The 14058-nt window shown below is 39.9% G+C and overlaps 1 protein-coding gene across 1 annotated transcript; it reads left to right on the plus strand.

The window, feature by feature from the left end:
- Positions 1-8974: 8974 nt before the first annotated feature.
- On the plus strand, positions 8975-12067 carry irx4b (iroquois homeobox 4b). Its single transcript, XM_072447129.1, has 5 exons — positions 8975-9169; positions 9254-9366; positions 10074-10230; positions 10664-10814; positions 11410-12067. The coding sequence occupies exons 1-5, from the start codon at positions 8987-8989 to the stop codon at positions 11916-11918; spliced, it is 1113 nt and encodes a 370-aa protein (XP_072303230.1). The 5' UTR covers positions 8975-8986; the 3' UTR covers positions 11919-12067.
- The last annotated feature ends 1991 nt before the right edge of the window (positions 12068-14058 follow it).

Here is a 14058-nt window from a genome sequence, read left to right on the forward strand (position 1 = left end):
TATAAAGAGAAACATGTCGCATAAAAAGGCTCATATTTTGTGTTTTATTTTTCCCTTTTTACAAAGAAGCTGGGCCTTTTTCAATTTTTTTATGTAAATGTTTCAGGAAAAATACATCACATTAACAATTTAACTTATATCCCCAACCCAAGTCCCTAACCCACTATGGTCACGGTTACCTGCAATATGGCCTATACGAACACACCACAATTGGACTGCAAAGAACAATTACATTTACTTTTATCCCCATTGAGTCCTGATGTTGAAACAGTTTTGTGTCACATGTGGCTGGATGTAACTTTCTGTAAACTGAAAAGACCTTTTGAAATACATATATTAAAAATGGGATTCTGACTGGTTCCTGACTGACAGCAACATTCTGATCATCTCCAGCACTTTCTGAAACCACTGCATTGTCATGTCTGCACATACTGAAACCTTGTCTACTCATGCATGCACTCTGGGGGGATAGTGGGGGATCCTTGCCAACTGTTTATCTGCCTCGGACACACTCTCACTGGGGGAGCACAGATCTGGTTTCTCCTGTCACAGATGCTTACCCGGCTCTCCATTAGCCCTGTGATTGGAGTGGACATAGACACCCGGCATCGCTTCTCCCATAGGGCCAATCTGAAGAAATTATTGCCCAATGTTATCCACCGGGGACTTTCCACGCTCCCAAAAGAGGCTCTTAATCGACTGTTATCGCATGCGGCGCGGTGGAGCACATTGCGTGATTTTGAGCTGGAGCTGTGGATTGATTCTTTGTGCAGTGGCGTTTGATGATACGTGATCAGTCATGGTACACAGCGAGAGGCTCAGGGGAGAGGCAAGCTGCTTCTGATATGGAATTACTGCAGTGTTTACCGCCGATGTGACAAACACATGATGAGCGGAAAATGAAGATTGATACGTCAATTTGGCTCTGGGTGTTTTTAGATGTGTAAATGTTGTTCTCTCAACTGTTGCATGGAAGAGGTGACTGATGACACATTATATGTCAGTGCTCAAGAAATGTATTTGGTTTAGATTTGGACAAAATGTAGTGTAATGTGTGTACCTGATATGCATTTCAAGAAACTATGGAATGTAAATACACACTTGTTGGTATTTTGTGTACTCGTACTCGTGGGAATGTATAAATATTTTCCTCATTGTGAAGTCAGAACACATTTTGAAGGCAGGAAAATATACTTCATAATAACTACACTTTAAATATGAACAAATACTTAATCAATACTCAACATACAGTTTATCAATAATTAAGACAATGAGAGGAGAGTATGAATTAAGTCTTTGTTCATGTTTCATTAAGACAAATACGGTTTAGTTATTATATAGTGAATCATATCCACTACATTAAAGCATATATTTTATTATCAATATTTTATTATTATCATTCATAATTATTTGGTCCTAATATTTAGTGTGTTATTAGGGATCACTCCATTCAATTTGGCATTTATAGAGCTATGGCAAAGCTCGAAATAGCTCTTGCTGTACTGGTTAATGGACTTGTAGAGAATGGTTTACATTCACGTGGATCAGATTGAAGTGGCAGTCTAATTTTATGCCAGCAGAGGCCACCAGAATCTCTGAAAACTCGTTTTCAAACAATCTATTGAAAAAGTAACTTCAGCATTATAATGCCTGGTCCTTTAGATAAGGAGGGGTATGTGTCCAGTAATAAAACTTTATTTAAGCAGATGAACACTTGAGTTTAAGCATATGATCAATGTGCTTTTACAGGGGTATGTGTTCGTGTGGACGATGCAGGTGGTCAGAAGGATCCTGGGAGGTCCAGCGCTCAGATGAAACATGAAATCTGCACGCGCTTATATTCAGACAAGAGGGGCTTGTCTTTGGTCAGTCACTAAATTGTAGATGATCTCTTGACCCCGGTCAATAAGTGCAAGGTGAGCTCACACACACACACACACACACACACACACACACACACACACACACACACACTGCCCAGTCTTTGAATGGGCCTGTAATATCCGAGTCCACCAGACGGGGGCAGCTGAGCACTAAGGAGCAGCCATAATAGTCGCTGTAATGTCCTTTAACTAGAGTGCTCAGAGGATGGATCCCATGGCCTATTACTGCCAATATAAATATAAATGGTAAATTACCTAATGTAACCAAATTACACTATTTTAATTAGGTGGAACACCATACTGTTGCCTTAAAATACATCACATTTTATTATCATCACAACTTCATTTTAGTGTATGCCTACTATAGCATCAGAAATATAAAAGATGCAAGACCTGACCTGACCTGACCTGGCCTACAATTTATATTATAGTTCATATTAAATTATGATTTATATTATAATGAAGATAGATCTCTGATACTCGTGTTGTGTCGTTGGATTAGACACTTATCTTGCCTTTTAAGTAATTGCATGATTGTATTGGGTCTTAATCGCAAAATGTCAGCCATTCTGTCAGTGTATTGTAGGGCTGCTGTGGTGAAAAATTAACCTACTCACATCAGGATGTGCACAAGGAGTGAATGGATAATGGACTAATGTAAATCATTTTGAGGTCAAGGTTAGACTTTGACTAACTTTATTGATTCACAAAGAAAATAACATGGCTTTTTTAAAATTAAGCTACAGTCACAAAGTGCAGGGCCCAGTTTAAAAGCAGCTGGTTACGTGACCTCAATATTGTCATTACATGAACAACATTTCAGACAAACACTCAAGTGACAGGTCATCCAGAGACCTGAAATTAAATGTGTAATAAACATATGGAATACTCTTTTCAACTGGTCTAAGACCGTGCCAAAATTACTTTTAATGATACCAAAAAGTAAAAAGTAAATAGAGAACTATAAATGAAATAAGCAGTAACAAAGATGGACCAAAACCTGAGCCCTGAGGGTAAAAGGAAGATTCCTCACTGAAAAAAATGTCTTCTATGGTAGGTAAGGTCATTGAGGATTTTGATGCACGTAAAGTGCAATATAAATCTACCTATTGTAAGAATATTTAAATATTACACATTTAGAGTAATGTACTAATACCCAGTATATGGTACAGAAGCACAGTTAGTGGTCAGGCACACTAACTGGAGTAGATATGTGTTAACTGCGGATCATTGCAGGCGGAGCCGGTCTAAAGTGTTGGTTAAAGGCTGGATCGCTCCCTGCAGACCGAGGCTTGAGGGGCTGAATAATGCATGACCGCTCCCGGAGTAATGAAGTGGAAGTGATGGGGAGGAATACGGCTGGCCTCCCCGGGATCACCCACGCTAATTGTACACACACTCTTAAGAGCTGCCTGTAGCCCTAGTCCACTCCACACAGCAGCGACGCAGCAGCAGCTAAGAGGGTTAGCTTGTCTCTGCTCCAGGACTCTGCATGATTGATGAAGAAGACCAGGCTATTTCCAGTATCCCGTTCGTAGTTCTTGAATTCTGCAACTTCTTTTTGACACGGGTTGGACAGTGTGGTGTTTGCAGCCTTGTTTGTGGCTGAGATAGGGCATGCTTTGCACCTGGTACCTGGTGCCATTGTGATTTACATGAGGTTGTGTCTAGTCGTTGAAAGAAAGATCGAGCTCTCGTTTCTCATCATCCATTCATCACATGAGTCTTTGTCCCTTTTTGCTTTGCTTCTTTGGCACTGAGGAGAGAGTGGCAGAGGAAAACGTGTTGCTTTGAGTAGCCCTGTCTATATTTGTCGGCCAAAAGTGGTTACAAAAAAACCCAACCTATTTTGCAAGAGGATTTTGAAGAAGTTGATCTTTTTAGCAAATGCTATAGTTTTACTTAGCTTAATCACACAATTATATCGTCTTGCTTTAAAACTTTGTCAGATGTTCTCTGTCATTCGCAAGAAAATGTAATTTTGTTTTTGTAAACTTTATCCCCTCCTTCCTCTCATCTTTGCTTTGGCACCATAGCAGTACCAGTTACCTCTAAAAACATTCAGATCTTAGCCACTGCTGCATTCTTTTTAGTAATGTGTCTCTGTAATTTATTTTCATCATCTTCTGAAAACGGACAAATATATCCAAAGAATACATTGTTACAGGTTGGGGAATGAAATATTTTTTGTTATAGGACCCCTATGAAAAAGAGATAATGCATCTCAAGGGGATATCCTTAATAAATAAATAAATACATAATAAAAATGAGATATTTCTTTGCAGTTCCGACTACAATAACATTCCATGCTTTACATATTAACCAGGTATGGCATTGCTATAATTGCTATTTTGTTGTTGTTTTTGTTGTTGTTGTTCTTATTAATTGCACCAGCAGCTGATAAGATTGGTTGAAACGACAATTGGTAGAAATGTGAGCAACCAACCAGAACCAAGCATGTCTGCACCTGAATGTAACAATAAAAAAAGAAAAGCGATAGTGTCAGTTTTTATTCATTTATTTATTCGTTTAGTGCCATCAACACTTTATACCAAGCTTCTATTCCTAATGCGATACCCAGGATGAGGGGTCCGAGAGCATTAACATGTTAAAATGTATTAAAATTTCATACATTTTAGACTTCAGAGGTGGAAAATATTCAAATGCTGCACAGTGTGATTGAAGGAACTTGTGATTGGAAAGCTTTTTGGCCTTTTTCCGCAAACACAATGCTCAATCCTGCTCACATTAACACACATTATTGCCCCACACCCCTCCCCTATACAAAGCCCCTCCTACTGTATAATGGCTCCAGCCTTAATGTGGAAAATAAGAATGTTTTTTTTACACAAAGCATCTGGAATGAATGATTGATGGGACGGGAATGAGATCGCACCAGATAATCACGGTCTAACGAACCCAGAATCTTAACAAAAAAAACTGTAGAGGAATGCCATAAATTATAAACATATTGTAAATGAATTTATAAGTAGTTGATTGAATATTTAAGACATTATCCAAGCATGCGTGAGGTATTCCTTCTCTCTGCACAATAACGAGGTGAAATCTCGGCCATGTTGTCATGAAGTTGATATTTAGATTTATCCATAGCAATGCATGCAATACATAACTTTAATGGTTTAAACGGACTAAAAGATGCGGTTTGGGAATTTGGTTCTGCAACCAAAAGAAAAACTCAATAAAGGTATGCACATGACATCAAACATTAGGAATTCCAGGCAGTGAGTGGCAAAGCTTGTTTGAGTTATGAATTTGCTCCTGCGAGTGCTCAAAACATCTCAAATATGAGCGAGGCAATAGCTCAGCGGACAAAATAGGCAAAAAAAGCCAAAACTCATCTCATCATTTGTGCTGCCCATGATCCTGCCACTCAGCTGATATTTGAGGCACATTTTGTAATGAAAATGATGTAATGCATTGCCTCTATGTTAGATATGATATTAAAGTTTCAATGGTCCTCAAGCTCCATCAATGTTATGTTTTTTTTGCTGACATTGATTTTAGGATTTGGGAAACCACAAGTTCAACTGAAGTGTTATGAGTCCAACAACATCAATGCCAATAAATTCTTCTAAATCAAATCCACATTACAGCCACAAATTATTTTCAGATGCTGCATCCAGTGGTCCTCAGAGGTTGGATTTTCTGAATTCTGACACTGGAACACCCTTACATCTTGGAATTCTTACTAACACGGGCAACATTTTGGATCCCTGAGTTTATCCAAGTTAGAAAATCACACATGGCTGCGCCTTGCATTTGAATCAAGTATCAAATCTGACAAATATTGATGGTGTTATTTTCTCTTTGCTCTCCACTGTCTGCCCATCTGTGAACCTGCTCCAGTGCCACAGAGACTCTACAGATACAAATGCTCCTTGATGCTAATGTTGCTATATGCCTACACTGAGCTAATGACAACAAAAGCACTTCTAAACATTGATTTGTAACTTACATATTTAAAATGAACTTAATTAGATCCGCATTTTGGTCCACACTTTACTGTTCTTTACGCTAATTTACTGCTCCCAGCTTTCCCAAATTGACAACTGGAACACAAAAACTTGGAGAAAACATCTTTCCAAGGTCTGAACTGGATCGCAGCAAGAGTAAGAAACATTTCCATTATAAATAGCAATTCAAAACATAAGATTGTATTTTTGGAATGGACAAAATTTTACCAATAAACAGGGAGCTTGAAAACTCATGAATAGGAATAATTGGATTAACTTTTACTGTAACGGTTTAACACGGACTTCACTTCAATCACTAAACTTTAATAATACTGTAAGAACTTCACAAATGGAATTAGGCTTTGTGAGGTGAAGGTGCAACCCAACCTGCCACCACTATTGTGAGACTTTGAATAAAAAGCAGATTACAACTTTTGAAGCTGCACTTTGTTGGAAAGAACTTCATCAATTGGAAATGAGCGTGCATCTTGGTTTGATAGGTTATTTTTCTTGCACAATATTCCTCTCGTAAACCGTAATCATGTTTACTGTCAGTGCCTAAATAAGTTGGCCATTCTCCGTGAGTGGCATATGTTTTTGTGGGAGGACGTGGAGCAGATAACTTCATTTGAGCACAGACGAGTCAGAGACAGTGAGTCCATGTCGGAGGATATGAGCACCTTTCACGGGACAAATGGAATGTCAATCAAGCCCCAGTACACAGATGCTCGTCCCCTGTGTCCCGGAGCTTTCTGGAGATGCGTCTCTGTTGTTTCGCCTCTACTTCAGGTGCAATGGGAATATCCTGCCCTTTTACCCCAGACTACACCCACTTCATTTCAACCCAAGAAAAAGTGTTTTTTCTTTATTTGGGGAAGTTTAGGTTTGGTCTGTGTAAGAAAATGAAACATATACCGTAACATTGCTTCTTATTTCAAATGAAGAATAGAAAATGTGTGTGTTAAAAAAAAAGTGATTTGTTTATTTAGTGAAGCATGATTCAAATTATTACATTTTGTTGTTGTCCTCATTTCAAACATATATATTTTTTGCCGCTTTCAAAAAATACAACCGTATGAAGTTTATTATGTACTTTAAGCACTTACAGCTGTTTTGGATGTTTTTATACATGATAAATACTTCCAAATACTATTACACACAATTTTCTGCATTAAAACCTTAAGGCCTTATGGTACAGACAAAATAACAGACCTATAAAGTGTCATACATGCCACAGAATTAAGGGCCAAATTCAAAATGTGCCTGCAATTCAAACATATAGTCTAACAGCATTTCAGTTTTATACAGAAACCAACTCAATCAACGTATGACGAGAGATACGTTTCAAAAGTGTGCATCATAACTCTGAAAACGTAAACTGACATTAATATAGCTGTTATAATGTTGGCTCTAACGTTTCAAGGCATTTTTATAGATTCCTAACGTTCCGCACTGAAAATGTATGTAGTTTTCTTTAGACATAATATTATTGATAAAAGTTATTAATCCACAAGAGAAATTACTTGGACACAGCATAGCTCATAATATAAGCAATACAATAAACAGATACAAAAAAAAAGTAAAATATGGTCAAATAACAAATACAGACCACAAATCTATGTACAAGTAAAAAAAAAAAGTAAAGAAAAAATATATATAACTAAATATACCAAGATAAAGTCCAAAGATGAAAATGGTGACTAACATTATGAATATTGTGAAAAGCGTTAATATTTTGGCTGTTATTAGGACTCATCTTAGAAAATCCAACAGAGTACATTTCATCAAATCCAAAAACCCTCTTGATGGGCTTTCAGAGAAGTGACACTTTACCCAACATCACCCTTTTTGACCCGCTTCCACCATGCGTAAAACCAACACACCTGCGTCATCCATGAACATACATTGTAGCATAGAATTAGACAATCCTCTTCAATTAAAGTATATTCTACAAGAAATTATAGAGACGTCTCCACCTCCTCGTGACGGCTTATTAAAACATGACAAGCCATTCAGTCGTTAAAGGTGCTTACTCAAGGGAATGCGCCACTGTTTATTGTTTGATTAATTTGCTCGGAGGAGACCTGAAATTCCCCCACTCATGAATATGTGGATGACAGGGAGATTTCTCGCCGGTGACAAGTTATCTAAACTACAGGGCAAAACGATTATGCTAATACCAGGTTGTAGTCATCAATCATCCCGTGTCAATGTGGTGTCACCGCATCACGCGCTCCTTTCCCCCCTCTGGCCAAAACACTGCGTCTCCGTGTATGCGGCGCGCGCGTCAATGTATGCGGCTTTATGAGCAGAGAATTGATCACGGTCTCATTACGCCTGAGGGACTTACGGATGCGCTTAAGTTTGGATCAAATAGCCGAGAAGGAATTAATTTGGTCACTTTCCGAGTGCTACTCCTTAGCGCGCGCGCTCACGCACATCCATGGCTGACGTCACAGAGGTGCTTCTTATAACCAAAGCGCGCCTGGCGGAGATGTGTGCTTTGGTCACACACACGAACGGAATCGTTGCGGGGTCTGAGGACGGCGTTCATCCAGGAAGTGACTTTTTGATCCATCCGTGAAGTGTCCGACTGTGCGCGTAAAGTGGAATGGATGCGTGATGTTGCCCAACTGACTAACACTTGTGCCGGACCATTAGCGGGGTTTGAAGAGCGGGAGTTGAAGTAACGGGACTTGTTCGTGCGTCTCCGCTGGATGCTGCTGAAGTGGTAGAGCTCCTGACTTCGTCTTTGGTCTCTCCTCCACTATGGCTTACTCTCAGATGGGCTTTTCATATCCCGCAGCAGCACCACAGGTAACTTTTCAAACGAGTAATGACATACTTTTCAACTTATAATAGCCTATTCTTATGTTGTTATAGTCTAGCTGTATTGTATTTGCTTTCATTCAAACTGAACTAGAACCAACTAATCGAACTCAGGTTCTTCTGACTCTGTAATATTAGTCTACAATCTGACAATTAAAACCCTTTGGTACCAGTATAGACTCAGAAAAAAACCCACATTCTGGTAACCAAAAATAATTGCTGCTGAGTGTGCAAAAACACGTTTTGTTTTTATTTTGGACACTTCTGATTTACACATGACTTGTCTCTATGTAGTTTCTGATGGCGTCAAGTCCTCTGAGTGCGTGTTTAGAGCCATCCACGTCCCCGTCCCACATTGCACAGTGTTCCCCGGGACACCAGCTCACCCCCGGGACTGGCATAAGTGTCTACAGCGGGCCTTATCCCAAGAGCCAGACTTACTACAGCAGCTGTACCAATGACGCCTCAGCGCTCTACTCCAGAGTAAGTTCACCTTTGCACCAGCCGACCCTTCTGCACTGTACCCTTTCTGTTGTGGCATGTGGCTGAACTGTGCGTGTGTTTCAGGGTGCACCTGATCCAAAGGACGGAGCAGCTTCTGTACACGTGGGGTCCTCTCAGACACCTGCCTACTATCCCTACGAGTATACGTTTGGACAGTATCCCTATGACAGATATGGGTATGTTTATTTCTGCTGCGTATTGTAACACAACTATTGCTGTAGTTAAATTATGGTATGATATTCTTTTATTTGTACTGGGACAGTGCACAACAATACATTAACCAAGACAAAGTCAAAGGAGAGATGCTGGTGCCAGGTTAAAGCATTCATGGTAATTTACACCTATAGTCCCAGAACAGAACGGACTTGTATGTATGTGGATAAATAAACCAATCAAAGTTAAAAAATCTGCTTACAGAGTCACATCACTCAACAAAATTCTACAATCAACCAATGTCACACTTCACACACACATTCTACATTTCTTTCTCATATTCTCCCTCTCTCATCTTTGCTTTCAGGGCTCTAAATAATACAAACACACGCCCTCCTTCTTTCAAGTTCATCATAAATGTGTGCAAACTTGTTTGAAGAACAGCTATTTCTTTGTTTTACATGCAAACGTTTGAAATCCTGTGCAAGTAAGAATCTTTGTTGGCAATGCCACAGAGGAAAAGGCAAATTTGGCGAATTAATGTGAAACAATGTGACTCATGGGGTAAATTCTTGACATGAGCAACTTTATCTTTTATATTACGCTGTACTAAACCACATCTGTTGAATGCTGTCTGAAAAAGTCATGCTGAGTTATCGCAAGCAATCACATACTGTAGAGGTACATGTGGCAGACCTGAACTGACAGTTACATCTCTGGATGGTGTCAGGTACAGCTCATCTGACGGAGCAGCCCGAAGGAAGAACGCCACCAGAGAGACCACCAGCACGCTGAAGGCCTGGCTCCAGGAGCATCAGAAGAACCCTTACCCCACTAAAGGAGAGAAGATCATGTTAGCCATCATCACCAGGATGACCCTCACACAGGTATGCTATACACAGAGCACTCAGGTTTGACATTGGCTCAGGTTTAGCTTATTTGCCATTTGCAGTTAAAAAACACATGCAAAAAGCTCAGGAAAACCTTCAAAACAACCACAATAAACAATGAGCATAAGTTACGAAACACTAAAAGTACCCTAAACTGTTTATTGCTCAAGCTTGTGATGGCTCATGGGAAGATTGTGATTTATGTTATTGGCTGAAATGTTTGTCTTTGGCTCATTTATTGAAATCATCTAGAGCTGGTCAGTACTTTTATACTTTGGTGTTCGCACTACTTGTCCTTGTTTAGTCCTGGTTTGTTCCTGGTCCACATAGAATTGATCCTGTTCAAGTCCTGGTCTAATCCGGGTCCAGTCTTTCGATGTGGTGTTTTTTCTGCCATATAACGCTTTTTTCCCCCCTTTCCATTCCAAAGGTGTCCACATGGTTTGCCAATGCTCGCAGGAGGTTGAAGAAGGAGAACAAGGTCACATGGTCTCCTCGCGCCTGTAAGAGCTCAGACGACAGGGGCGGTGACGACAGTGATGAGGCAGAGAAGCCCCTCAAATGTGATCGCAATACATCAGGTAAATCAGACTTTTAACCACTTCTAGTTAACACAAAATGGGCAGATTACTTTATCAAAACAAACAATGAAACATGATTTTGTGTGGTATGTAAGGACTTGGAATAGCTCCATTTAAACTGGCTTGTATTTAGCTTGATCGTTTTTTTAATTAATTTTTTTATAGAGGCTTAATTTTAGATCCTGTATTATGCTGAAACTAAGGCTCAAGTGCTCAGCAAATTCCTGTTTTCATCTACCCCCAATCCCCGCCCACATCCCTGTACTTAGTTGCAACTGTTTCAAAAATGAAGTCTCTGAATGATACACGTAGGTTTCTAAAATGCCACATAGCCCCTTTTCAAAGTAACAAATATGTAAGTGACATCCATCCTGCTGCTGTTAGGGTTAAATGTCACTATGAAGAGGCGGGGCTTATCAGTTCTGCAGTTTTGAGCAGGTAGTTAATAAACTCTTTTCTATTACTAAGCCGTTTTGATGTTTGATATGGCAGCAGTTTACGATGAACGTAATGTAAAATGATGATCTATTTATTATATTGTTCAATATTAAGTAGCAGCAAAAAAGCATTATACGTCTCCTTTAAACCTTTTCAGAACAGCAGTGTGGCGATGCGCAGCAGAGTGATCTGGAGGACTTCGACCTGCTTGAATCCGACGCTTCCGATTCTGAACCTAAACCTGCATTTCTCCCTGAGGACTCCGCCCCTCTGTCCCGCAGCACAGACACGCTACAAGAGCAGAGTCTCTCTCCAGACTGTCACAAACTCACCCCTGTCCCCCCACAGACCACCTTCTACACGGGCCCAGAGCACCGAAGATCCAACAGCAAGCCCAAAATCTGGTCTATCGTCCCGTTAGAGGAGGAGCAGCCCCTCTACCCGTCCTGCATGCTGTCCAGTGCGGGCTCCCATTCGCCACACTACACCTCCAGCATGGCTCTGTCCAAGGCAGAGCGGCAGCAGGAGTCACCCGTGGCAACGCTCAGAGAGTGGGTTGATGGAGTTTTTCATGGTCCACCTTTCCATCACGTTAAGTCTCAAGGAATGTGGAAAGGACTACATGACACTATGACGGACAGTAACCGGACGCAAGGACCACTGTGATGAAAATGTGTTGGTCGAGTGCATTGGAGGACATTTTATAGAGCTTGATTGGGCACATTGTGTCATTTTCAAGCATTTATTTATTTCAAATGAGACTTTAAGGGTGCATATGCACTTAATTTAGTCCTGTTTTGAGCCCAGTTTATGATGTAGTCCTGTTTAAGTCCTATTTTAATTCTATCCAGGTTTAGTTCCACATTTAGTCCCAGGTTAGTGACATGGTTTAAGGGCCTTAATCATACAATTGATTATATGACCACATGAACTGAACTTTCCCATGACATTCTAATTTAATGACCTATGTATCCTATGATCCAGTCATCAAAAGCCATTTTTGAAGGCTATCAATAGGAATGAATTTTGTATGAAAATAACACATATTTTGTTCCTAAAATATCAAAAATAGAGATTATTGATATTATTGATTTACATTTTTATTTTTTAATATAAAATGCATTATTTGCATGCAATAAAAGTACAATTGTTGAAAGTGTGAAGAACACTGGTTAAGTGGTTAGCACGCAGCACAGACAACTGTCTTGAGTCTGCGCATGGATTATCTGGATGTGAATTTCCCTATAGTAATGAATGTTACAGTGGACGGTCGTCTGTCATTGGGACCTTTCATGTTGCTCTTGTCCAGAGTGAACCTGCTTTGGGGCCATGCAGTTATTGGAGCCTCCAGCCAGCAGTTTGAGGCAGGTTTGGGCTGCTTGAGAAATACACAAAGAACAAAAGTTACACAAGAACAAATTGATTTGCATATGTACTTTGGCAACATTTGTTTAGGTCCTTGGATTATCACAGAGAACTCCACTACTGGAACGTGCGTGTACATCATTGTTAACGGTCTGATCCATGTGTGAGCCTAATTTCCTGAGACCTATGCAGTTTGTGTCAGCACAGATTTCTCAGTTAAGTTTACACACCTGAAGAAGATACAATATTGTTATTTTTCACTTGCACTATAGCCTGCACATGCACTCAATAAAAGTTGTATTCTGGTAAATCAAACGTTTTTTTGTCATAGAATCTAATTATGAATAGTAAACTATTATTGGTTATGCTACTGTTTGTGTGATACATGTCATGAGCTTTTGTTGTTTATGTTTCCTTACCAAACCTTAAGTTCTATTTTATTTCGTTCTTTGTTTTGACCTTCTCAGTTTTACCTCTCTACAAGGGCTCCTGTGGGTTTTTAAAGTCCATAAACCTTCGCTTGGCTCATTTTTGTAGTTTCAAAACACCAATTTCCTTTACAACTAAAAAGCCTTCCACTAGTTCATTTTGGAGTGGATCGGCACAGTCTGAAAGTGTCTCATGCCGGCCCGTTTAAGTGTAAAGCGGACTCAGAGGTCTGCTTCCTTCACGCTTTAGCGTGAGATGATTAGACAAGAGTGAAAAAAGCAGATGTAAAGAGTCATTTTTATTTCTCATTAAACAATGACTTGATTTGGCTGGTGCGACTTATTCTCCGGTGCAATTTATAGTCCGGAAAATACGGTATATAACCTTGTTTCCTATAAAATGTTGCATATGTGGCCTTTAATATGCATTAATAAGATAAGATAAGATAAGATATGTACAAACACAAAGTACAACAAAGCCTTACGCCAAAATCACTATGGCAACTCCTGATGAAAAAAAGCAGTAAAAAAAACAATAATAATTCAACATATAATATAATATATTCTAATCTAATGTACTTCAGTGGAGCAAACTAGACACAGCTCGTTCCCTCTCGTTCTTTCTCTCTGTATTTAGTACAGAACAGTGAACCAAAGCTCTCTTTATTCTTTTTCAATAGCCCATGTCATCTCCCAAGTGGCCTGGACCGCTTTCACCTCAACTGCTGGTGTCTTCTGGTCGTCTTCACAAGTGGCAGTTTTGGTTTGGGAGGTTTGGGAGGTATAGGAGGTTGGTTTGGGAGGTTTGGGAGGTTTGGGAGGTTTGGGAGGTTTGGGAGGTTTGGGAGGTTTGGGAGGTGATGTTCAAAGGTTCACCTCTTTGGCCTGCACGCACTGTATTTTCCGGTAGTCAGCAGTTTTTTCCTCTGATGACTTCTTCCAAGCGGTCTGGGCCTCATTTACCTCTGCTACTGTTGTTTCTTCCTCAGTCTCAGAAAGACCCCTCAAAACCT

Source organism: Eucyclogobius newberryi, unplaced genomic scaffold, assembly GCF_026437365.1.
Source record: "Eucyclogobius newberryi isolate DKJ021-1_F unplaced genomic scaffold, fEucNew1.0.hap1 SCAF_16, whole genome shotgun sequence".
In the NCBI taxonomy this organism is placed as follows: domain Eukaryota; kingdom Metazoa; phylum Chordata; class Actinopteri; order Gobiiformes; family Gobiidae; genus Eucyclogobius; species Eucyclogobius newberryi.